This window comes from Scardinius erythrophthalmus, assembly GCF_964197995.2.
Source record: "Scardinius erythrophthalmus genome assembly, chromosome: 5".
In the NCBI taxonomy this organism is placed as follows: Eukaryota; Metazoa; Chordata; class Actinopteri; order Cypriniformes; family Leuciscidae; genus Scardinius; species Scardinius erythrophthalmus.
The window spans coordinates 37,133,593-37,161,158 of NC_138225.1; the positions used below are offsets into that span (position 1 = coordinate 37,133,593).

Genomic DNA, 27,566 nt, shown 5'->3' on the forward strand with positions numbered 1-27,566 from the left:
CCGCCCCTCTATTTCCTGTGCAGACTGAGCATGGCCTTCAAAGATGTAGAAAAGAAGTCAGATAAGTAAAAGAAAAAAACACACACTTATTAAGAGCCACTCAACCCTGACAACCCACCCAAGTTTTTTTTTTTTTTTTTTTGATTGACATTCAAGTTCCTGGTTGGTTTTGATCTGACAGCTGCAGGCTTGACAGTTTCAGTGACCTCATGGTTCCCCTCACCAGGTGGTCCCTTCATTCCAGTGAATTCCTTGCAGCTATTTATCATCAAAGATGAGAGTGAATAGTTAAAAACAATTTAACATAGGGTCCTCCCCCACCCCACAAAACAACATCCAGCCAATTAAACCATTCTGTTAATTCTTGCAAAAAGATATTTCTTCTCCTGTCCCTTTTTGTCATTTCAGCTGCCAAGCTGTGTTTCTCTCAGTGCTGAATCCCCCTTTCTGTGATACTGTGATTGTCATTTATGCTAAACACCTCTCTCTCTTCCCAAGGCAGTCTCATAATAGAGCTCGACTCTGAATGGTGCCCTTATTCCCAAGAACGAAAGACACAAGAAAGTTAAAAAGGGGCATCAGATTCGTGAAAAATGTGGTTTAGGCAATGATGTAAAGTGAATTGAGCTTCGAACATTGAGGAAGTAGGCTCATGGATGCTAAGTGGAGAAGAGGGAATAAAGTGTGCTTTTAGTTCACCAGACTGAGTGAACCATTCAGAAGAATGCTGTCCGCCACTTGGATTTGTTCAAGGAACAATAGGCTTTCAAGCATTCAGAGATGCTAAATTGAAATGTTTTCTCATAGACTACAGAGTGCTGTCTGAGCAGAATCAATTCTTAGACTATTTCACGATACAAAAAAAAAAAAAAAAAAAAGCTAACAAAAACCACAAACAAGCTTAGCACTGGGTTTGACAATGAATCCACAAAAACTAACAAAGGTTTCAGTACAACATGGACATTTGTATTAATAATATATGTTTTTCACACACAGTGGACTCCTATTTGGACTCCTAAGACACATCTAAAAATGTCTGAATGTCATTTAATTAGATACAAAATGACGCAAGAGCTGTTCTCAGAACCAATTTTGCAATGACTTTTAATGAAGTGGTCCAAAGGTGGTTTTTAGGTGACAGTCAGTTCTCCTCATGTTCACACGGGTGTCCTGTAACCAGGTGTAGTTCATGTTTTTTGTAAAATGTTAAAGGCATTTTTGCACTTTGTTTAAAATACTAATACTAATATTACAATTTTGTTTTTAGGTGAGCTTAAAGGGATAGTTCAGTCATGGAAATTCTGTCATCGTTTACGCACCCTCAAGTTGTTCTGAACCTGTATTATTTCCTTCTTGTGCTGGACACAAAAGAAGATACTTGAAGAATGTGGGTAACAAAACCGTTTCTGGTCCCCATTGACTTCAATAGATGTTGTTGTTTTTCCATACTATGGAAGTCACTGCGCACCAGCAACTGTTTGGTTACCAACATTTGGTAACACTTTAGAATAATTGTCCGTCATTAATAGGTAACTATGCAGGAAGTAATGCAGGACTAATGAGTAGTACTACATTAACACTTCAGCTATTAACTAATATGGAAACAAGTTTAACTAATCAGTAAGTAATATCGAATTTAGGACTAAGATACAGTGCTATGCATAAGTTTAGACACCCATGCTAAAGTTGACTAAAAAGAGGAATGAAAAATCATCTTTTGGAAATTGAACTTAATGTCTTAATTTAAAAAATGAGGAAAAATCCAACCTTTAAGGACACCAATTTTCTTTGTGAATGAATAATGTATCGTAAATAAATAAATGTTCTTCCTTAAAATACAGGGTGCATAAGTTTGGACACCCCTATGTTAAATTCCCATAGAGGCAGGCAGATTTTTATTTTTAAAGGCCAGTTACTTCATGGATCCAGGATACTATGCATCCTGATAAAGTTCCATTGGCCTTTGAAATTAAAATAGCCCCACATCATCACATAGCCTTCACCATACCTAGAGATTGGCATGGTTTTATTTCAGTTAGCCTAATAGCTGGTTTGATTTGCATTGAGAGATGATCTTATGGAAAGTACTCCATGCCAGTCTCTGGGTATGGTGAAGGCTATGTGATGATGTGGGGCTATTTTAGTTCCAAAGGCCAAGGGAACTTTATCAGGATGCATAGTATCCTGGATCCATGAAGTAACTGGCCTTTAAAAATAAAAATCTGCCTGCCTCTATGGGAATTTAACATAGGGATGTCCAAACTTATGCACCCTGTATTTTAAGGAAGAACATTTATTTGTTTACGATACATTATTCATTCACAAAGAAAATTGGTGTCCTTAAAGGTTGGATTTTTCCTAATTTTTTTAATTAAGGCATTAAGTTCAATTTCCAAAAGATGATTTTTTATTCCTCTTTTTAGTCAACTTTAGCATTGGTGTCTAAACTTATGCATAGCACTGTAGTTCCTTATTAGGTAATCAATAATTACTTAATGAGATTGGCATCATTAAGAACTTATAATTATGACAAATTATAAAGCATTACTAATTAATTACTAATCAATGTGTCTGAGACATAATCAATCATTTTTGTTACTCTGAATATGGTCATAAAATGCATCACTAATTACTCAAGTGTTACCCTAGTCACTATACAGGGCCTACTAGTGATTTGGACCATTATTTTAAAGTGAAAAACATCTTTTCACTTTAAAATAATGGTCCAGATCACTAGTAGTTCTTGAAGATAGTATTTTGTTTTTTTACTCAGAACATGATCATAAATTACTAATTACTCAAGTACCTCACTCTTCAAGAACCACTAGTGATCTGGTAATAATAAAGAACTTCATGCAGGTTTAGAACAACATGAAGGTGATTAAATGATGACAGAATTTTCATTTTTGGGTGAACTATCCTTTAACGTACTGTAAGTGTCCATCCATTTTGGGGTATATTACAAGGACAGTGGAGAGTCTCTTTGCAAATTAATGTTATGATTTATAATTACATTTTAAATGTTTTGTTCCCCACCAATTTCAGGATCTTGTTAAGTTAAACAGCTATTTAAGTGGTCAATAAAACAGTCAGTTGTCTGCTGTCCATCTTGGATGTTTTTTCAGTGAGTTGTTGGGCACTGCATATGTAAAGCGTGTTGTGAAGCAGAAGGCAGAGGCATGCTGTGAATGAATGGAGAAGGGGGCTGCATTCCTGGGCCAGGGCTTATTCGACTCAGTCGAGTGGGAGTGTGCAACAGGCTGTGAGAGTGTGTATGTGCTGAGAGTGTGTGTGAATATAAGGGAGTGCAGTGCAACAACCAACCTCACAGCTAATTAGTTCAACCCTTGACAAAAGGTGGGCCAGCCACTGAAGAGAACCCCCGGGGGCCGGCGTAATAGGGCTCCACAGACTGCTCTGGGACTAGAGAGGAGAAGGCTAATAGGGGACCTCCACATGTTCACCCTTTCTGGAGCTTAACTGATGTTTTGAACTTCTCCAGAGCATGTGAGAGCTGGAGACGGAGACGGAGGATTACTGTAGAACGTGTGAGACTTGTAGTTGGAAATCATGTCTGGACCAGATTCTGATGATGACAGAACCTTCAAAGACTGTGAGTAAGACATAGCAGAAGTGTGGATGCAGTATCGCATAGATGAGAACTGTGGAGGGGGGACTTGTCCTGTTGGGTCAAAAATGTAAAAAAATATTTTTTATATATTTTTATATATATATATATATATATATATATATATATATATATATTGGCTCTAGATTAATTCTGGGATTTCTCTGTTCGGGTGGCTCAACTCTTTATGTGTATTATGAAGAGATGGCTCATGCTATGTATTTATCCTTTAAAGTGCAGAAAGTTGTGCAGAAAGTATAGTCTTGCTCTAATGACAATTTAATAAATTACCTCTGATTAAATAGATAAAAAATGCTAGTAAACACATTTATAATGTTGCAAACCATTTCTATTTCAAATGCTGATCTTTTTTAAATCTTTAAATAAATGTTTCTATTCATTGAGGAATCCTGAAAAAAAATTCTGACAATTATTTCACAAGTATATTAAGCATTGATATTAATAAGAAATGCTTCTTGAGCTGCAAATCAGCATATTAGAATGATTTCTGAAGGATCATGTGACACTGAAGACTGGAGTAATGATGCTGAAAATTCAGCTTTGACATCACAGGAATAAGTTATCTTTAAAATATATTAAAACAGAAAACTATTGTAATACACAATATTACTTTGATTATTTAATGTGTTTTGGTCAAACATTCAAACATTTGTGGGCAAGTTTTTTAAATAACATTGTTGAAGAGTGCAGTTTTACATTTGTTTTAGTTGTATTTTATATTGGGGCAGCGCTCTGTGCTGAACATTGACCTTATGTGCCGCCTATGACCTATACTTATACACTTAATAGGAAGGATGATACGGCAAAAAGTAGCCTAACTAACAAACATTGTTTAGCAATAGTCAGGGGAGGACACAGTGAAAAAACACAAAGATTTTAGGAGTGTTTGATGAAATACAGTCACATCAACCATTTGATTAAACCAAAGCTCAATCATTCACAGACACAGCTTTTGTTTCTGTTCCACTTCAGCTGAAACAAGGCAGTTCATACACCAGGAGACTGGAATTAAACACTCACGTAGTGTGTGTTGAACCACAAACATAGACTGGGCGGTGCTCGCAGCAGCTGACTCTTTCAAACAAACAAAAAGCTGGAAAATGTCATGCTGTAAAAACAAGTCTGTGTTCCCACATTCATGGTATTTTTATAAAAATATACCTTTGGTTCCCCTTCTCAATATTATTGCTGACCCCTTTAGAGGGGGTGTGTTTTATATGCTCCAGCTGATTAAAGCAAGACTGCACAAACATTGCACTTACTGTGGGTGTGAAACACTGAAATCACACCACAACTCCCTGATGTGTCCACGGACACCTGTTTGTTTTGCTAGGAAAATGATTCCATGTGCTGATGCTGGACAGGCATCACACTAATGTTACAGTGGATGTTGGTATAAATGTAAAGACAGACATAAAGGTAAACAATTGTGTTTTAACAGCGATGCGTTAAAGGAACACTCCACCGTTTTTTTAAATAGGGCTTATTCACTTTCTTTCCTACATTTAGATAGGTGGGCAAATGCATTTTTGTCTCAGTGCATGCATTGTTTTAGTTTGACAGGGTCGGTGCTAGCTTAGCTTAGCACAATGAATGGAATCATTTGTTGCCAGCTAGCATGTCCTGAGTAAAAGTGATATAAAAAAAAAAAAAAAACTCCTAATTACTTCTTGTGGCCTGCGTATTCACAACAAGTATAAATAGCGATGCAGATTAACACTAGGCGATTTCCTAGGCAGATATTGACATATATATTAAGGACTATATTAGGGGGAAGCACAGGCGAAGCACTGCTACTTGGGCGTGATATCTCTGCGCCCAAGTAGCTGTGCTTTGCCTGTGCTTCCCCCTAATATAGTCCCAAGTCAATATCTGCATAGGAAATCGCCTAGTGTTAATCTGCATCGCTATTTGTACTTGTTGTGAATACGCAGGCCACAAGAAGTAATTAGGAGTTTTTTTTTTTTTTTATATATATATCACTTTTACTCAGGACATGCTAGCTGGCAACAAAGGATTCCATTCATTATGCTAAGCTAAGCTAGCGCTGACCCTGTCAAACTAAAACAATGCATGCACTGAGACAAAAATGCATTTGCCCACCTATCTAAATGTAGGAAAGAAGGTGAATAAGCCCTATTTAAAAAAAACGGTGGAGTGTTCCTTTAAAGTAAGTAAAATTACAATGAACAAACGAAATGATTAATAATATTTATCTTTTGGTTTCTCTATGATTGTACAGCATAAAAGTGCTAATAAGCAATAATCAAAAATTTTAGGGACGCTTTCTTGTCGCTCAAACTGGCTGTAGTTCAATTTCTAAGGGGTTCATTGCATGAACTGAAATGTATATCTAGAATGCAATGTGGGTTGCTTTGGATAAAAGTGTCTGCCAAATGTGTACATGTATATCATGTATGTTGGGAAATACACCGTGTCACTTCTCACTAAAAAAGATAGTTCACCTCAAAATGAAAATTCTGTCATTGTTTATTCATCCTCGTGTCGTTTCAAACCTGTATGACTGTCTTTCCTTTACAAAATGTCACAGTGTATTTTATCTATATCACAAAAGTCAGCGTGACCCAGTGTTGTTTTGGACCCCATTCATTTTCATTGTATGGAGAGAAAAGAGAGAGAGAGAGCATTAACAACATTCTTCAAAATACCTTCTTTTGTGTTTCCACAGAAAAATAAAGTCCGAAATACAGGTTCAAAACTTTAAATGCTGCAGAATTTAACTTCCTGTTTAGAATTTCACTCTGACAAGCCAATTGGGCAGAATCTATTTTTGAGCATACATTAAAGAGAAAAGTCTTTTATTTCAATGTAAATGCTGAATGATGAATCATGCACTTTAACCTTCATTTGCCTGTTGCAATGATTACGACTAACGTGTCGGGTGACTTAGATCTGCGTATCAGAGCCATAGATCAGTATAAAATTTTAGCAGTATAAAAGTGACACTGTCTGAACTAAGTTTGTTTGATTAACAGGCACAATTTCAATAAACACAGCAGTCAAAAACCTCTTATGTAACCACTTAGACTCTTAGACATTATAAACAACTGAATCTCTGCAAATTATTAGTGATCTGTGAGGTAAAAGATTGAATACTAACAGACAAGATTTAAATTAAGTACTCAAAATACTGAATTCATCACAAATCATCTTAAAGGGATACTTCACTCTCATAAATGAAAATGTATGATTTACTCACCCTTGTATCGTTCCAAACCTATATAAGCTTCTCTCTTCTGCATGAAGACATTTTTCATAATTTATTTTGTGTTCAGAAGAAAGAAGAAAATAAATCAGTTTTGGAACAACATGAGGGTGATTAAATAATGACAGTTTTATGTGTGTGTGTGTGTGTGTGTGTGTGTGTGTGTGTGTGTGTGTGTGTGTGTGTGTGTCTGCATGCATAAACCGCTTATACATCATACTAAATCTTTGTTTTTTTGAAAATGTAAAAATGCAGAAAGTATTCTGTGATGGTTTTGTTTAGGGGTAGAGTTAGAGTTAGAGGATAGAATACACAGTTTGTACAGTATAAAAACCATTATGCCTATTTAAAGTCCCCATAAAACATGGAAACCCAATGTGTGTGTGTGTGTGTGTGTGTGTGTCTGATATTTCAAATACTATGAGGACCAAATGTCCCCACAAGTATAAAAATACCAGTATTTTTTTTAACTTGTGAGGACTTTTTTTTTTTTTTTTTGTCGTCTGCAGAAAGTTTCTTAGGGGATACAATATACCGTTTGTACAGTAACAGTCATTATGTCTTGGCTGAGAGAAATCATATTTCCTTACTTGTAGTGGTGCATACTGTGCACATCAAAATGTATGTGATCACATTTCTAAAGATTCTCCTTTTCCTGCTCTTGCTTAGTGAATGTTGTGGGAATGCTTCACAAGTTTTGGGAGCAGAAACAAGTGAAAGGTGTGATGACGGAGACAGAGAATCTGGTAGTCTATGAGTCCATTCCCTCACCCAGCCCTCCCTACATGTGCTACGTCACCTTACCAGGTGGAAGCTGCTTCGGAAATTTTAAGGTAAGTGAACTGAAATTAAATTTCCACTCCATTTTTATTTGGGATGTACTGTATTGGATAAATTCATACAGGCACACTTTCTAATGTGATTTTTAAAAAACATAATCGAGCAAAATATTTCTTTCAAATGACCTTTAATCCCTTCATTTTGGTACAATTGTAGTTAAATTCCATTAGTAAATCAGGTCTTTCTGAACTCATCAGTAGGCAATTCAGTTCAGCCATAAAAGAAGAGGCTCTTGTGTGAAAATGAGGAGGGCCAACAGGTGGTTCTCATTTGCTAAATTACTCCTGCCAGCCGCGAATCAGTATGTGGCATTTTACTTCAGTTGAAATGGAATGTTCTTTGAAATTAATCTTGAAAATAAATGAGTTTATTTGTTCATCTGTCATTGTCAGTGCGTGACATGATTGGGAACAGATCTTGTTATTCTGAAATGGTTTTTGTTTTCTTCTATGATTGAGCTATTTGAAAATAAACTAGGAATCAGGGGTATTTTATAAAGAATATGACACCAGTCCTTTGTTTGAAACATCTATCTGACGTTGACATTATAATGCATGAAAAACACCACTGCAATGGCCCATTTAATAGGATCTAAACCTCTGATGTTGTTACCATGGTTTCTATTTGAAATTACTGTTATTTGTGGGAAATTCTGTACTAGCTGCTGCCCTTTGGAGAGACTCGAAGCACACCAGGGAATCACCACTTCAGTGATACTACTGTAGAAAAAATCATCATTGATCAGGGGTTGAGCACATGGGAAATACTCTCACACTTTATACTGATCATTTCATTCACAAAGTAGCTCGGTTCCAACAGGAGTTTTCTTTTAGATCAAAGACCTGGGCTGCATTTCCCAAAAGCATAGTAAGCCTATAAGTAGATCACAGACATCATTGGTGCTAGGGGTTTCTACAATCTCTTCCAATGCTTTTGGGCAACAGCCCAGCACTTTTTTTCCCTTATATCTTATATCCTCAAAACTTTCTCAACAAATCTCAGAATTCCATCTTCATCCCAGCACTGCTTGTAAATGTAATGACCTGATAATTATTTTGCACAGTAAAGGTTTTCAGAAATATTACAAATCCAGAAACTAATCTCAGCAGTTTGTGGTTCACAGACATCATCTAAAATAATCTTGTGCTGTGGTTAGGGATTCTGCATGACTCTGTGTTTAAGACATGTTTTTGAGGACTGGTTTAACAAAGGATTTGCTCACCCTAAAATTAAAATTCTGTCATTTACATACTCGCATGTTCCAGGCCTGTATGTGAAGAGTTCAGATGCAAAAGCCTCTAAGTGCCATCTGAAAATTTCTTCTAAAATGGTCATTTTTATCAAGCTCTTATATTTAAGGTCAGTAATTTCACTTATATGGCAATGAAACATACCTATTAATTGTCATTTAAGTGAAATTACTGAACTTAAATATACGAGCTTGATAAAAATGACCATTCTAGAAGAAATTTTCAGATGGCACTTTAGAGGCTTTTGCATCTGAACTCTTCATGTCTTTCTCACTTGCATGGAACATTAAAGGAGATATTCTGAAGGCTGTACTGACTGCTCTTTTCCATGCAATGACAATGAATGTGGCAGCTCTTGAGAAGAACTACACTGAAGCATACCTACTTTTTTAAAAAGAATACTTATTACTTAAAGGGATAGTTCACTTTGAAAATTCAATTTTGGTATGTTTTAGCTTACCTCAAGGGCATCCAAGATGTAGGTGTCTTTTTTTCCGCAGTAGTTTCAATTTTGATATTTTTAGGTCAAACCGTTCTTGTCTGACAGTCATTTAATGCAGGTCTATGGTCACGGTCTCAAAGAGCATGCGCAGAGTCCAAATTAAAACAATTCCCCGTCGTCCAAATTAAACAATTCCCCATCGTAAGTACACATTGATGGCCTAAGACACGAAACGAGCGGTTTGTGTGAGAAAACGAACAGTATTTATATCGTTGTTACCTCTTGAACACAGCCGTGTCCAAGTGATCTGAGGGTGCGGGCGGGTATAGATATCCCTTTAAATAAATACAGAATAAGATACTTGTTAGAATATTGTTTCGCACTTCTGGTCAGCAAGCATGACGAAGGAGATTCAATCAGACTTTGTTTACGATCCAAAAATAATTAGAACACAGGAATATGTAAGAGAAAACACTAACTAAACACAAACATTAAAACAACTGACTAAACTAAACCCAACCCAACAGGATCTCGCGACAATTCGTACGTATTTTCAAGGTGAGCTCTTTTTTTTTTTTTTTTACATATTTGCTACATACTTCATATTTTATGAATTCGTATGAACGTCCTACCCCTGACCCAGCCCCTAAACCTACCCGTCACTGGGGTTACACAAATCGTACGAATTTGTTTTTGTTCATTTAAATTAATTAAATGTAAATTCATGTCCCAGTTACATTTTGTCACACTGGTTGCAGGCAGGCAGACAGAAGAATAAAGTTCCAACGTGAGTTTAATTACAAATATCCAAAAGGCAAACAGATGGTGGCAACACACATAAACACAAGCGAGACCAGACAGGGAATGAATGTGAGGGTACAACTTAAATAGAAACTCAAACAAGATGAAACAAACAAACTAATAATGACGGTAACCAAGGAGACAAACGAGTGGCGGGAATCTGAAAACAGAAACTAACTGAACTTAACGGTGACACACTTATAATATTGTCACATTTCCCTGGTTACCAAATATAAATTTTAGCGAGTTTACATTAATTCCAAAATAATAAAGGCAGTAATAATTTAAACAATATTATATTTGTGAACAATTTTCCGGATCATTCACTCATCAAGCTCGTTAAACACTGGTCATAGACACAAAGTAGCCTGTATACCTTTAATTTCACCAAGCTGATTGCTCAATAAAATGACACAAAAGCATTAACAAAGCGTCCCACACAACTCATGCTGCATTGTAAGTCTAATGACGACACACAGTAGCTTTTTGTGTGAAATGCACTGAAGTGTATGCCATCATTCACTGATGACCTCCTCGATGTTAATCATTGTGACCGTATCATTTTTGTGTGTACAATTACTTTGAAGTCCAACTAGAGTGTTTGTGTTATCAAGAATAAAATAAATCCTAAAGACTGCCCAATCAGTGCAAATGATCATATTTCAGCATTTCATGATGATGATAAACTGGAAGCCTCTCTCTCACTGACAGTACTGCTACAGTAAAGCAGAGGCCAGACGTGACGCAGCTCGTATCGCTCTGATGAACTCCACGTTTAATGAGTTGCCCTGCCGCCGCATCACTCCTGAGTTCATATCACGCAGCGTGAAAGAAGCCGTCAGCACCACAAGTGTGAGTCTCACTACTATTTGCCGTTTACACCGCTGAGATTTACAAGATGTTTAGGACTTTTTGTCTAGTGCATTGACAGTAGCAACAAATTTCATTGGTACATTCTTGCTCAGTTGTAGATTACTCTTTGTGTATACAGCACTAAAGCTTTCCAGTCTATAGAAACTGTATAGTTTGGAAGTACGGAAGGCCACCCACTGTAGTTAGAGAACCATGTCCTTGCTCTGGCTCTATTCCTTAAAATTAAAAGCCAAGAAGCAATTCCAATGATAAATTGGCTTTGTACCAAAAGAAAAAACTCTACGAGGAAAAAAGTCATGCCACCCTCCCTCACCCCAAACCTGAAATTAGCTGCCAAGTTTTTCACATTCTGTGTGTGTGTGTGTGTGTAGGTGTGCATGTGTGGTCTCCCTTCACTCTCATGTCATTTATCCTCTGCAGTCTTGGCCTTTTCTCTTCCAACAATAAAGACAAGTTGCTCTGACTGAATTGCAAAGCAAAGGGGTGTCTAATGAAACCCAGACCTCCTTCTGTATTTGTGTCTGCTCGGGCTGAGTGATGACGCATCTGTAAGTCATTGTGTCCCACTGTTCACAGGGTAACATTTCAGATGCATCTGACCCCGGTACTAGTATAGGAGCATACTGCCTCATGCTGGAGCTGAACACTGGGAGAACCATGCTGGAATTTCAGGTTAGAAAAAAAAACCAACAGCCTTTATGTTACCCTTCTGAAAAGACCCGCTGGTCCAGACTGGTTTATGCTGGTTAGGTGCAGCTGGTCTTGCTGGAACTCATTTTAAATCTGTACGACTTTCTGTCAGTTTCTGTTTTCTGTGGAACACAAAAGAAGGTATTTTGGATGATGTTCCAGATGCGGTTTTCCATGCAATGACAATGAATGGGGACTGGAGGTTTCAAGCTTCAAATAGGATACAAAAGCACCATGAAAGCATCATAAGATCAGTCCATATTACTACTGTGACTATATTCCAAATTTTCAGAAGTTATATGATAGCTTTATGTGAGGTACAGACTGCAATGTACATGTTATTTAATGATTGTCACTGAATATCAGCCCTGATACATGACAGATCAGAGAATCATAATTTTGAATCAGATCCTTTGAATGAATTAATATTTACTACCATTTAAACGTTTGGGAATTATTGTACAAGGATACATTCAATTAATCAAAAGATCATGGTCCTGAAGGATATAATGTTTCAAAAGATTTCTACTGTATTTCAAATAAATGGTGTTCTTTTGAACTTTCTATTCATTCTGACAAAGTAATCCTGACAAAAATGTATCAGTTTCTACAAAAATCTTAAGCAGCACATCTTTTTTCAACATGGTTAATAATAAGAAATGTTTCTTAAGCACCAAATTAGCATATTAGAATGATTTCTGTACGGACATGTGACATTGGTCAGTGATCCATTTACATTAGTTAACAGTTCGAGGGGAAGGGAAGATTATCTGTGAATAATGACATAAAATTAACACTTTAGTATGGGGAACACATATTCACAATTAATATGACTTTTGCCTCAATGAACTCCTAATTTACTGCTTATTAATAGTTAGTAAGGTAGTTTTTGTAGCATTTAACTTTAGGTATTGGGATGTAGAATAAGGTCATGCAGAATAAGGCATTAATATGTGCTTTATAAGCACTAATAAACAGCCAATATCATTGCATGCTAATAAGCAACTAGTTAATAGTGAGAATTGAACCCTAAAATAAAGTGTTCCTGACATACATTTTAGTCCAATTCTCACACAAATTGTATTATATCAGAATTTAGAATTGGAACAAGTCATATGAACCACTTTATCAATACCTTTATGGCACTATTGTGTCCTCTTTGAAACTTGAAAGCTTGTGTGATATATAGTTACAGCTAGTTTGTGATATATAACTCCACAATTAGGCTGATGTTTCACATGCACATATTTCATAGTAGCTGCTATAAATGCTATAAATAATTTTTATGCGGTTAAAACTTTACTCAAGCTGCTCATCTGTCAAACGTGTGAAAACGGGACAAATAGCTGCTTTCTTCACTTCATGATGAACGACTAGGATACCATTTTCTCTTACAAACGCTGAGCAAAATCTACTTGTGGATGCTTTCCTATGCCTATAGATGAGCACAAATTCACGTAGAAAAAAACCCCTGATAATTTTCAAACTGTGCGCACAATGGAGCTCTGTTTCACACTCCGTCTACACTAATCCACAGTTTGACATCAGTGAAGAAAAAAATGCTGTTTAGACACCGTAATGTGTTAAATATGATCAACACGCTTCAAAAATAAACATCATTTGATGATGTCTCGGAGAATTTGATTATTTACATCAACACAAATTCTAGGCCTCTTAGTTCTGGTGAACATACCTAAACGCTTTGTTCTAATACCTCGAAATTGTGCCTCAAATATCTTTGACAAGTTAAAGGAATAGTTCACCCAAAAAGTATTCCATAATTTACTCACCCTCAAGCTAACCTAGGTGTATATGACTTTCTTTTTTCAACCGAACACAGTCGGAGTCATATTAAATGATATCCTGCAGGCTCTTCCTAGCATTATAAGGCGAGTGAGTAGAGCCTGACTTCTTGAAGCAACAAAAAACACATCCATCCATCATAAAAGTAATCCATACGACTTCATGGTTAATGCTTTCTGAAGCTAACTTTATAAACTGATCACTGGCTTCCAGCAATGTATCTTTGTCTTCACATCAACACAAACTGTAGGCCTTTTAGTTATAGAAATAGTTATAATATAATATCTTTTGACTGTTTTCAAATAATTTCTTTTCATAGGAAATAATGACAGTTTTTCAGCTATTGCACTGGAATGGCACTCTGAAGGCTTTTCGGGAGATGAGATGTAGCCGTCAGGTAAGAACAACGCTTTTTGGAATCCTTTTTTGAAGAAAATGTGAGTAATGCTGTGCATAGTTCACCACCATTATGCTAGGGTGCTGTCGGTGGTTGCCATGAAGCTACAAAGGTGCTCTGAGTGTTTTAGTGTGTTGCTATGAGGTTGCTGGGTTTTGCTTTTTTACCCCAGTAAAAAAAGCCTGTTCTCAAGTCCCTATATTGTCAATAGATCCAATGCTGTGAATTTGACGTCAAACCTTCTCATTCTTGTTTTAATTGTCTCTTTTACAGGACGTGATCCACTACTACTCACAGCAGCGTCTGGACGAGCGTACGCGCAGCCACATGGCGCTGGACTGGTTACAGAAAGAGCAGAAATCCTCCGGTCTGCTGTCCCAAGAGCTGCAGCTGGCCGTGAAGGAGCTGGCGGAGGCCAGGAGAACCGGCAGGGAACTCCGCTTCTACAAGGAGAAAAGAGAAATCCTGAGCTTAGCCCTCAGTCACGCTAATGCTGAGGATCTGGAGAGCTACCACAGCGAGGAGATGTCCTGGAGAGAAGAAACTGAATTCGAGTACTACGCTCAGGAGGGACTCTGTCTGGAGGAGAGTATGACTGATCCTTCAGAGCTCGGGCAGTTTTACTCTCAGGGGAGTGACGAAGAATCAGTGGAAACTAGATAAAATGAATATACTGTACATATTGGACTTTTTTATGTTTTTTAAAAAAGTGTTTCATGTGGTATCAATATACATTTTTCAGGCTTCTTTCATAACATTAGATGTTTTTAGCGCATATTCTTTATTTAGGGGAGAACCGGGGCGAAAGTAACGCGGGACGAAAGTAACAAAGCAATTTTCTCAGAGCCCTGACTATATTAGCATCTCAAGCTATGACAGCACGGTCAGTACGCAACCCTTGATGGAGCTGCCAAATACCACGTGATTCCGTCATCGTTTCCCGCGGTTAAGTCCGGAAAGCAGTTTTCGAGTACGATAAGTAAATTACTGAAGCGGTTCTTTTTTTTTCTAATTACAAGTTGTGTCTTTCATTTCATGTGTCACACAGTAATGATCAATCTACAGGTTATTAAGTGCTGTAACACATCCTGAAGATTGCCTTGTCAGAGTTTTTCAGTATAAAAGTAAATCGGGTTTAAATGTCAGGAGTTCCTGTCGGGACGAAAGTAACACTTGTTACTTGTTACTTTTGTCCCGCTATCGTGAAAACAAGTGTTTCTTTTGTCCCGCTGCTAATGTGGTGACTTTCTGTGTGTTGCGGCATTTATTAAAACATGTTTATGTCATATTATACCAACAGAATATGACAAGAGTGAGGGTCAGAAAGACAGATAGATTACATCTTTACTGGCCTTTTTGTGTATCAAAATGTAAATATTGATACACAAAATTGATACACAAAAAGCCACCATTTTGATACACAAAAAGGCCAGTAAAGATGTTCTGTACATGTGATCATTTAAAATAACAATAAACATGCTGGTGTTTAATTTCTACAGATATTTAGACTACAGCTATCTACTATAAAAGGTGTTGTAGCACGAGGACATTTTCATTGTCGTTATTTTGTTATTCTGCTAGTCTGCCAGAAGAGGGCGCTGTTTATGTACTTTTTTAAAATAAAGAACCATGTTCCTAACTGAACAGGACAAAGCGCTAACAACACTGTCGTTATTCATTAAACGCCCTTGACTGGAACTGTGATTAGCTCTTTTTTTCATTCCAAACAAATGCACAGTTGCACACACCTAATCAACTTCTACTGAACATTTGTTAATTAAAATGAGTCTTTTGTAGAAAGAATTGTGAATAGACGTATCTATTTGCAATGTTTAAGTAAATTGGACTAAATGGCTTCCTGTGATGACTACAATGCATAACATGATTTCTTGTCCAGCTTTTGATGGTGATTTTTATATGTTATGGTTTTGATCATATTATAGACCTATATAAACAACAAATGGACAGGTGGAAAACATCACTAATCGAGCAACAATCACTAATCTCATTATAGTAAACAAATCAACCATATTTTCTTGAGATAATGTAAGGGAGAGCGGGGTACAATAATGCTTTTTGACTTTCTCAGTTTGTGCAAACCTACTTAGGGTTCAGAGTATTTATTTTTTCACGCATTAATTTCACACCTCTAGTACAATTATGTGGTTTTGTTTCATTAATACAGTGCATTCTTATTTCTTGATTTACCCCAAAAGAATGGAAGTGAAATGTGACAACATGCCCCATAGGTAAGGCACATTGTAACAAACATATGACAGCTTAAAATGTTATCTGATCTAATCAAAAAATATACAAGACAAACTGAAATATTTTCTCAATAAAATACAATTATTAAGTTTTTCACATAAAATAATGGCATTTTTTAATAATAAAAAAATATATATATATATACAGCATAGTTAAAATCATAATGTTAATTAATAATTCCTGAACATTGACTCCCAGTCTTTATTCACCCTTTTCTCATGGTTTCTCAATATAATTCATAAAAGTATAGAAGAATAGAATCTCAACTACAGATTGGAGATTAAAATAATATCAGATTTGTCTAATTTTAAACAAACACAAAAAACAGAGATGAAAAATGAACACAAGTAAGAAATTTACTTGTTCAGTGATATCTTCCAAAGATTTCTGAATTTTGGTGAAAATCTTTCTCTATATTGATATGGCAACTAGTAAATACACAAAATTTTGTTATGCTTGCATGTGCAAAAGTATTTAAAACAAGTGTGTTACAACTAGTCCCACGTTAGGTTGTGCCCCGCTCACCCCTACACTAAAAAAAACAAGTACACAACATTTTACATAAAAATAATGCAAATGAAAATCTATCAAAATCAAGTAAAAATGTCCGAAATTACTGTGACAAATTAAGTGGATGGATACAAAGATGTGCACAAAAACTAGGCCATAATAGTGCTTGTTTTGCTCAACTTTATTATTATGTTTTTCATCACACTGGTTGCTAGGAGACTATTGAACCTAAACCAAAAAATCTTGAGCTACAGCGATGGGTAGGCCTATGCGTCCTCATAAAGTGCACTTAGTGGGAATTGATAATGTTATATAAGATGCTAATTTGCCCCTCTCTAATTTTCTTCTTCTTGAACTGGGCTTTAAGTTTGTTATTTTCTCCCTTTTGCGGCTTAACAAGCAATAAGATCCCATTGTGACAAAAGATCCACGCTGCATGGAGGAGGTGTTTTTGCTTCTTTTTTTCTTCGTTTAAAATCATCTGCTCATCTGCAGATCCTACACAATCTTATTCTGCAAAGGCCTCATTATTATTCACCCTGAATCACTTTTCATTGCATGATTTTGCATAAATTATCTAATTACACAACAAGGCAGCTTCTCTGTAACACACTGCTTTCACACATTCACTCATGCCAATTTGCAGTTTTTTTTTTTCATTTTTTCGCTCCTTGAGGTATGATATATCTAGTCGACCTACAGATGGGAAAAGGAGTGGGATAATGACGTCTTTGGCTGTTTTAGAGAGTACATGGTACTCTTGGGAGGGAGAGCAATTTTCCAGATTCAGTGATTGTCAGGTACCTAAAGGGCTAAAGCCATCGGTAGAGTCGCCTTTCTTTAATTTACAGAGCGAAAAAAAAAAAAAAGAACGCTCGCTTTCAAATTGAAAAGCTTGACTTTCTCCTTTCTTTTCCTTCTCAGGACAATGAGATGTAAATTACATCATTCCAGGCATTGGGCTGATAGGAAATGACAATGAGATCGAGAGCATTAGAGTTATTTCATTCAGTGGTTGTTTGAAGCTGACCAAAGGGAACGAAAATCATATTTCCTGTTTCAATATTGAATTAATAACCAGACAGATGGAGGACCACACAAATCAAATCTATTTTGATGGCATATTGTGATAAAGATTCTAAATGGCATTGGAAACGGTGTTTCTCATGCCCTGATTTATTAACTTTATGAGAACATTATGGGAAATTGAATAAAAGACATTTACATTTTTAACCTTAGGTATTAACCTTTTCAATGTTATTAAAATCACAAATTGGTTCATTTTTGGCTTGGGGGGGGGGGGGGGGATGCTTCTTTTATCTTTGCTCTGTCCTTCAAGTGGAACAAGAATCTATTTTGATGATTGAAAGTGAAAGACAACAAGTGAGAGGCGCTCGGCTATTTGTCTCCTCTCAGCTGCGAGCACACCTTTCCATTTTCACACAAATCCCACAGCGATTGCAATCTCCAACTGCCATCCACTCACGTTTGGTGCCGGTGTAAATGCTGTTTCTGCAAAGCCTGCAGTGTGTGGTGTCTGAAATCCCAGGAGAGCTGTGCTTCAGTCCCATGCTATGCAGAAAGACAGACCGACCCATTCTGTATGTTCATAATTTTGCATCTTTTTAACCTTGCATGGAAGTTCCTGTCAAGGCGTCTGTGCAACAGCATGCTGAGTGAAGCAGGGCTCAGCGTGAACGCCATGTGGCCCTTTATTCCTTTGACATCTCTTCCAACACACCCACTCTCCTACTCTTCACCCAGCAAAGGACATCTCACCCTTCCCTCGCCTTTTCCCTCATTCCAGTGTCCTCATTAAACTGACAGCTACGCAGTCCTCTATCATTATGTTGGGTTCTGTTTTAGGATATGTTGTTAAAAGTGTAATACAAAATAAAATAAAATTGAATTCTGTCATTATTTACTCACCTTTCCCTGGTTAAACAGACAAGGCTTAAGATAGTCCCAGACTATAATGCATGTTTGAGCTGTTTTAACTGAACGCAACTTGCACTGACATATCTTAAAATATGTCACTGTCATTTTCTTGTCTTAAGATGCACACCAGTAATGTTTTTTTTTCTAAGGCATGTTTATAAAAGATACTTAAATGTCCTAACTGAACTAAAGCCTAGTACTGGCTTAAAGGTGGTGTCACACATAGATATCATATAAAGGCTAGATGTCTTAAGGCGGAGTCACTTCCGGCATCACCGGCGGCCATCTTACTACAGGGCTCTGTGAATTAAGGTGAGTGATCAGCATGCACACAAATCCTCTTATCTCGGTGAAATCTTGACGGATTTACAAACGGTTTGGTTTCTTACAAACGCCATTACCGTGGCTATAATTCTTTCATATGGAAGTCCATTTGTATAATTTTTCATATGTATGCAGTTTCATAGCTACATCTCTGACGTTTATAACAAACCAAACCGTTTGAAAATCGGTAGAAAATTGAGCAAGTTATGGTTATTTAAAAGTACATGCACCATGTTACAAGTGAGCGAGCACCCTGTCGTAAGATGGCCGCCGTGTGCGGATGTCGACCTCCATTGGCCAACAGCGCGTACGAGGTATCTAGTGTTTATATATATATCTATGGTGTCACAGCCCCTCCTCTGCCTTGCAGGGGTGGTTCTTCCTGCAGGCAGAGGAGGGTCGTTAGTGATTGGAGCCACCTGGGCTCAGGGTATTTAAACTGCCTCACTAACCACTCTCCCCTATCTCTCTGCTCCTCCAGGCATGATCCTGTTTTGTTTGTTCCTTTATAGTTTTTACTTGGGGCCCTTTCACACCTACCTTGTTTGGTTCGGATTTTCGGACTTTTCAGTTTGATCCGAATCAAAATTACAAGTGTGAAACCTCCCCCGGACCAAACGGACGAAATTTGGTCAGACAAAAAGGTGGTCTCGGTCCGGATCAAACTGAACAAAAGTTTGGTTCGTTTCTAGTGTGAAAGCATTTTCTGTATGGTTCGGACTTTCAGACTATTTACAGGAAGTTCCGGTGGTTCCCACGTAGCCTAAACAACTAAAGAGGAATATTTATGTGCAGATCTGTCAGTCCTGTCCACAGCGTTTCTTTCAGCTGATTCACACACGTGCGCGCGCGTTCTGCATCCTGCCAGCGACGATAAAATGTTCGCACAACGAGGAGGTTCATTTGGCGAATTTGAACTAGCCTCGAGTATACAGTAGTTGGTGCTGCAGGGAGTAATGCCATAATAATAAAAGTATAGTGGCAACAATTTACGTCTGTTCATTCATTCTTGTCAAAGTTACCCGCCGAATTGACAACACGCTGACGTCAGATGCACGTCCGTTTTGATTAGCCTATACGTGTTGCTCGTGTCCCCTCATTTTTTGCTACAGGCTATGAGCCAGCCTGTGACAGGTAGGCTAAGCAATATTTGAAAAACTATCTGTTTGAAAGTTGGTCGGACACAACAAGACACAACTAATGTGTAGCCAATCAGCATTAAGGGGGCGTGATGGTGGAGGAGAGAGAACAAGCAAGAGGGAGATTTGAAGAAATACTGTAGAAAGAGAGATGGCTGAGAGACATTACAAAAGAGAAAAGCTCATAAGAATATCACTGGAAAATGAAGGGATGTTATCAGGAAACAGCTTTAGGACTGTGTTAATTTTAGAAATGCTTTCCAGCGCTGGAGTGAGCTAAGCGGGAAGGCCTGAAAACAGACTGGGAGGTTGCTTTGATTCAACTCCATACGTGAGTAACACTGGGTTTGAGTGTCATTGTTTGTCTGGAGCTGCTGTGCTGTTGGCAACCAACAACAAACTCTTGTTTGTATTTACTCTTGTGTGTGTGAATTTTAAATTTGTGCTTACTTGTCGTTTGTTCATCACCTTTGCTTTATTTTTAGTTTCGCTTCTGCTATGATAAATAGACATTCACTCTTGCATTGCGTGAACTGAAAGTCATCAAAAGGTGATTATGACTTCCACAATCCTTAGAGTCCAGGCAAGGTTACGTCACGCATTTCTACCAGCTTGTCAGTGAGTAATTACTCTTCACCCTTGGTTTAGGGGTCTTAATCTTAATCTTTTCATTAATTGGAAAATGTTATTGTCTCAATGTATTTATACCAAGATTCAATGTGCAATGAGATTGAAGTTAAATAGACATACACAGTAAATAGGAAAGAAAAGAAAAAAGGAAAGCTTTAGCATGAGTTCTACCAGGAAGACACTAATAGTATGTTATTCATTCATCCATCACAATTAGGTGTGGCCAATCACTTTTTGTCACCTTAAGCTTATAAGAGCTGAACTTACTCACCTGTTCCCCTCCATCCTCCCTATCCATCTGTCCAAGGGGCAAGCTTCATCTTCAGGCAGGATCTGCCAGAATCTGCATCCCTCAAGAACCATATCAGGACAGAGCCTTACAAAACAAGAAATTATAATTATTACTACTAGAGTATTTGAGACTGTGCTGGAACTGGCATTGGTATATTCATAATAGTACTGGTATTATAAAGGAGAGATCAACTAAGCAAGTGTATTACCTGGGTCTGATATATATTATTTCTCCTTTAACATCTGTTATTTTTCAAGGAATACATTTTTATCATCTTAATGTTAGCTTCTTGAGTCTTTCTGGTAGAAATAAAAATGTGAGAAACCTTGGGGTTGGTTTAAGGGTCATTCTCAAAGAATGTTGATTTTCTCACTATTAAGTTTTGCGTTTTTTAATTTCTCTTACTGATATTATTGATTGTCATAACTTGTCATAATAACTTGACTTTGTTATATGATCATACTACAGTACAATCAATAAATCATTACATTAAAGAATGTAATTCAATGAACATCTTTCAAACAGACTTTAAAGTCACCATGAAATCAAAATGGACAATTCCTATTTGGGGAATACCATACAACAATAGTGATGAACAAGACTTTGTAAAGGTATAGTGAAAGACCAGGGCTATTTATACACAGTCTGACTAATGATGAATGTAGTACAGGTGTGGAGGGAATCGGATGTTAGAATTCAGGGGATGGCTCCCTTGTGTGGCAGGAGGGAGTGTTAAATTTATGTGTCCTATTCAAAACATTAGCATCAACACTGATGATAAAATGGATAAATTCAAATTAAGTCCTAGTTTTTAGCTGGTTCACTAGGATATACTTCCAAAAAGCATACTGGTGCATCTTGCAGGAGAGAACACACTTGAAAACATATGAGGTAGAATCACAGGTAAGTAGAGATCATATAGGCGCCGAAAAACAGGAGATTACAGAAATGGGTCTGTATTTCTTGTTCAAGGCCATACGCTGAGGGAACTGAGGTCTGTGCTTTTATGAGGCGGTGATTAACAGAGAAGATGTGGATCAGGCGTCATTAAAGGCTGAGTGAGGGCAGTTGAAGAACGTGAGGGATAATGGGAAATGTTGTGTGCTTTGGTGACTGGGCTGGTGACGAGTTCATAACATAACATTCTGGAATTTCTCTCTCTGGAATTGACTCTGGGAGGGCTTTGACTAGAACAGACTCTGGACAGATCTCTGGGACCGGAGCGGACTCTGTGAATTCCATAAGGAGTTGTGATGAATAAATCAGGAGTGTTGAGATCTTCAGACTTAGAATTACTAGCCTTAGGATTACTGAGCCCCCTTTCATTGCTACCCATGTAGACATAATTAGGGGCTCTGCTAACCTAGAGAACCATATCAGGACTACACAAGTCTTTGATCCATGTGTAGTGCTCTCTGTGGTTCATTGTTTGTTTATCACTATGCATGTCTAGAGAAGCGTTTGATTGGTTCTGAAGTCTGGTTCTGTTAGTCAAGTCTGTTCTGTTATGAAAGAAAAGTGCACTGATCTTGAGTAAACAAATAAGCACAGAGTTGCTAAAAAATTATAATTTTCCTTATGTTCACACCACACCATGCTTCTAGACACTTCCTTCCTGGATCGGGGAATAGCTTCCTTGCTGTGACAATACCTGGGTTTAGATTATATGATAGGTCTGGAGTTGGACAGATTAGATGCTGAGGACGATAACTCCATAATCTGAAAATCCCATAGGCACAGACATAAGAGATGGCTCGTACACATCGCAAACTGCAGGGGGAGCCAGACATCCCAAGCACCATTTCTAAATCAATTTCAAGGTTGAAGTAATAGTCACCCACTGGTATTCATGGGGCTATGTGTGGGTCCTGTTCACACCAAAACAGGTCCATCAACTGTTGATCCTTCCAGGCTGAAAGGTGGCTATATTGAAGGAATTCATCCAAATAGAATTCGATCGCCTAGCCATTCTGAACGAAGAAGCACAGATTATCCCCACTGAGTCCATTTTGGTTGGTCTGGCCTTCTGTTAGGATCTTGATCAGGGACAACTTTATTGGATCACAGAGTGGGTATAGGGAACAAACAGGTGAGTAGATATTGGTCATGGCAGTTGATGGATGGTTGAATGATTTTAATGAAAGTCTTTGTCTCACAGATGGTGATGGTTGGCAACTCAGTGGAGCACACACCTCAGTATAATGATGGAGTATAGCATGCTGGTGAGTCTTGCAGGAGAGAACAACACACTTGAAGACACACGAGAGAGAATCACAGGTAAGTATGCTAGAGATCATATACAGGCACGGCACAATCAGGAGATCACAGAAATGGGTCTGTACTCCTTGTGCAAGGCCGGACGCTGAGTGAACTGAGATTGTGTTTACACTGGCACAAAAAATCTTTTACTCTTTTACTCACATCTGACATAGATCAGAATTTGTTGCACACGTGTAAACACAAAAATCTGCTTGAGATATGATTTTTTCACATCTGATCTGAGCCACTTCCAAATGCGGTTTTAAATCAGATACATATCCGATATCTGGACATCCAGCCTACGTCTAAACACGCATATCCGATTCCCCTTTGAATTCCAAGCCACCACAAGGTGAGGACGACACCTTTATTCACAAAGATAGCATTTTAATGTTGTATTATGAGGCAGGCAGTAACTTTATATTTATCTTTGTAAAGAAAAGGAATTGCGCCAACACAGATTCATGTTTTCAACCTCTGCCTGTGACTTTTATAAATAAAACAGCTTCACTACTGAAAGCTACATTATATTTCTCAGCAATGAGGTGATAACTTCACTGTAATTAAACCAACAAGCTTCGCTATTAGGTTACTTGCTCGTGTATACGTGCGCGCTCTCCCTCTCGCTCGCTCACTGTCTCTCTCTGGTTAATTCATTCGAATTCATTAAAAAAATATTACAGGGCTACTTAATTTCACTTCAGAATTCTAGCTCTGAGTTGTAAATAAACAAAAAAATATTTCCAGACTATATATCTATCAGATTTTGCGCTGCAAAACATTCATGAGTCATGACAGCTGTTATCTTGTCCATGCTGGAAAATAATCATGATCACCCGACATGAATTATATAAATAATTTTAATAGCACGGCCATTCAAAACCAGGGTCTACCATGTGGATAGTAAAACGTTCAGCAAAAATCATATTGGGTGGGAATTCATGTAAACACATATCGGGTATCAGTCCAGTCTAAAGTGCGGAACAGTTAGTTCATGCATTCATGACATCAAAGCTAGCTTATTGTAATGCTCTTATGGGTGGTTGCCCTGCATGCTTAATAAACATACTACAGCTGGTCAAAAACGCAGCAGCTAGAGTTCTTACCAGAACCAGGAAGAATCACCATATTGTCAACACTGGACTGGCTCCCTATTAAACATCGTATACATTTTAAAATATTGCTGATTACTTACAAAGCACTAAATGGTTTAGCTCCCCAGTACTTGAGCGAGCTCTTAACGCATTATAGTCCTTCACGTCTATTGCGATCTCAAAGTTCCGGCCAGTTGATAATACCTAGAATATCAAAATCGACTGCTGGTGGTAGATCCTTTTTCTATTTAGCACCAAAACTTTGGAACAGTCTTCCAAACATTGTCCGGGAAGCAGACACACTCTGTCAGTTCATATCTAAACTAAAACCACATCTCTTGACCTAGCATACACATAACACATTATAGATTTCTATAATTCAATGTTAGGCTGCATAGATTAGGTCAGCCGGAACCGGAAACACTCCCCATAAATCCTGATATACTCGTTACATCACAAGAAGGATGGCGTCTATGCTAATATTAGGCTCTCTGTTTATCCCAAGGTTTACCGCAGTCCTCCGGATCCAGGCCATATCCAGATCTGATGAAGGATCTGCGCCTGGACACGACGACAACGCAGTCCTGAAGTGTCAACTAGTCTCTCCCCTATAAAGGCCTCCTTCCCTTTACCTCTGTACAGATAAAACGTTGTCGGGATTATTCTGGTTCACGTGGCTACGCGGAAGCGATAAAAATTTCTGTATTATAAATTTTTCAATGCTTGTACCTTGGAACCTATTTCATGGTTTGCGTTCTCGAGGCACCAGGCACTGTTTTGTGCAAATGAGCGGCCGGATAGCATTAAGGGTTTTCTGTTAACGGTGTTCTGTAAGCACCCCCTAAGATAATAACTAATGATTGTTGCGACGGAAGTGAATCAATCAAAACTAATTTAAGCTGGACAATAACTTTATTCTAGAGCTGCTGTAAAGCCAAAACAATCTCTGTAACTTTAATTTTCTATTATCACTGTAAAGCTGCTTTGAAACAATCTATATTGTTAAAAGCACCATATAAATGGTGACTTGACTTGAATGTGAATGTAAACATTCGGGTCCAATCTGATCTGAATCCAATCTGGTCAATCGGATCTGTGCATTAAGACTTGCGGTGTAAATGCAGCCTGAGGTGTGTGCTTTTATGAGACGGTAATTAGCAGAGAAGATTGGGATCAGGTGTCAGTAATGGCTGAGTTAGGGCAGGCGAGGAACGTGAGGGATGATGGGAAATGTAGTGTGCTAAGTTGACTGGGCTGCTGACTGGAGTTCATTAAAATATCTGTATTTCCCGTTTCTTCTGCATCACGCATCTTTCTTGGATTTTACTCTACACGCACATGCGACAATTTAATGCCAAATTTAAACAATGTAACATAAATTTCATTAAATCAATCATATGGAGAGAAAAAAACTGTTTAAAGTCCGCGTGAACCGGAAGTTGCAAACGACTTTTCTCCAGTGCTGTGACGTATTTCCCAGTGAAACGGAATATTGAACAGAGGGCAGGGTTTTACTCTAGCGCTCCTCCTCTCCATCTCAGCTCATAGCAGACTAACGGTTTGAGGGGAGTGGTTAATGTTTCCCAACCCAAGTCCTCAAACCTTCGTCATCAGAGAAGGGATGCCATTCCAGACTGGAAGTAACTTTTCAGACTTTGATTAAAGATTACGACGGCAAACAATTTTTTTCTGTGTTTTAACTTGCACGGATTAATTGTTCACCACAAGACTAGTAATATGCGCTAACAAAGTAAATAGGGTCAATTTTGATTTCAGTTGGACTTTAAGGCTCATGAATGAATGGAGCAGTAGAGACATCATTTGAGAACTTTTGATTTCTGTCTGTCACTGACTTAGCAAGTTGTATGGTCCACATTGGACCAGAATTTTGGAAAATGGATGGATGGATTGCGGTTGCGGGCGCCATCATCTAGTAAGACGCATGAATTCATTCGGCATGACCTTTAGAGTGCATTATGGGTATTCTCTAGCTGATAAGCGAAGGGCTGCATTTAAGGCTGCATTTAACTCCACTTTTAGACATACGCTCGCAAACCCTTCCCCTTCCCCTCAGGGGAAAATGCTATTTTGCCTAACCACCATTTTGAAGTGCGTTCAAAGTTTGTCAAGTGGGCGAGAGAAGTGTATTTGGACAGACACTTGAACCCCTGATTTTGACAGAGGGAGCAAGTCTTCTCATTACTGTATATACACTTCAGGCAGATCCATAGACCCTAATGCAACATGGTTGTGACATCACAGCAGATTGCACTTAATTTACCTCCACCCTACACAACTCTAGTGTATGATATTGGAGTTACTTTCACATTTAAACACATAATACTTGTAGCTACCTTAGGCTGACTGTTATAGTTTATTGTATTGTTATCAATTTCATTTGTTCATTTTAATTGTTATTTTTTTCCCAACAGCCCAAGCATCCACACATAAAGAATGTTGCGTAAAACAAATAAAAAAACAAACTGTAAATAATAAATCCGCTCCATTGTGGATTCCAAGTGATCAAGGGCTTAGGGTATTCCATTTAAACACATTGCAGAGATTCCACCAGTAGTGAGCACTTATACATTGTAGGAAATCATGTACATTCGAGTGAATGAGACAGAGGGAAGTTAGCGAAGTAAAATAATAAAGAGTTGGACATAAATGCAGCCCAAGTCCAATTTTTAAATACATAAAGACTGTTTATACAGTATGTATATTATGTATTTATGTATATGTATTACAGTATGTATTTTAAACACGGTATTGGCATTTCTTTGTCGATATTACTTCGCTACCGTCTCTGAGCTATACAAACAATGAAGTCAATGAATCAGGTGAGTAAACGATTCAATGACTTACTCGTAAAGAGTAAAATTGTTTTTGAGCAAATCAGTTTAATTGATGATTCAACAACTCCCTCAAAGGTCCAATATGCATACATTCTTAGTTACTGTTTGTAAGCCCAACCAGTCCTGCAAGTGGGCGGGTACCCGACAGATGAACCACTAATTTTGATGTAACGGGTGAAATAATATTTACGTTGTCATTTACGTTGCGGGTGATTGCTCGCATATAGGCAAAAGTTTTGTTTACACGACGGATGCACTTTCTCATATTTTTTCTGTTAATTATCAC

At 37.8% G+C, this 27,566-nt stretch overlaps 1 protein-coding gene across 1 annotated transcript; it reads left to right on the plus strand.

The window, feature by feature from the left end:
- The first annotated feature begins 3,352 nt into the window (after positions 1–3,352).
- lix1 (limb and CNS expressed 1) lies at positions 3,353–15,544 on the plus strand. The gene is made up of 6 exons (XM_081367334.1): positions 3,353–3,613; positions 7,545–7,708; positions 10,920–11,060; positions 11,658–11,753; positions 13,894–13,971; positions 14,245–15,544. Exons 1-6 carry the CDS (start codon positions 3,571–3,573, stop codon positions 14,632–14,634), a joined length of 912 nt encoding a protein of 303 aa, XP_081223460.1. The 5' UTR covers positions 3,353–3,570; the 3' UTR covers positions 14,635–15,544.
- Positions 15,545–27,566: the final 12,022 nt, after the last annotated feature.

What these genes read in the sequence shown, in the direction of transcription:
- lix1 (XM_081367334.1), top strand. Translation starts at nt 3,571, where the DNA reads ATGTCTGGACCAGATTCTGATGATGACAGAACCTTCAAAGACT. An exon ending in GCTGCTTCGGAAATTTTAAG is followed by an intron (nt 7,709 to 10,919) that starts GTAAGTGAACTG and finishes TCTCACTGACAG; the next exon opens with TACTGCTACAGTAAAGCAGA. An exon ending in AAGCCGTCAGCACCACAAGT is followed by an intron (nt 11,061 to 11,657) that starts GTGAGTCTCACT and finishes CACTGTTCACAG; the next exon opens with GGTAACATTTCAGATGCATC.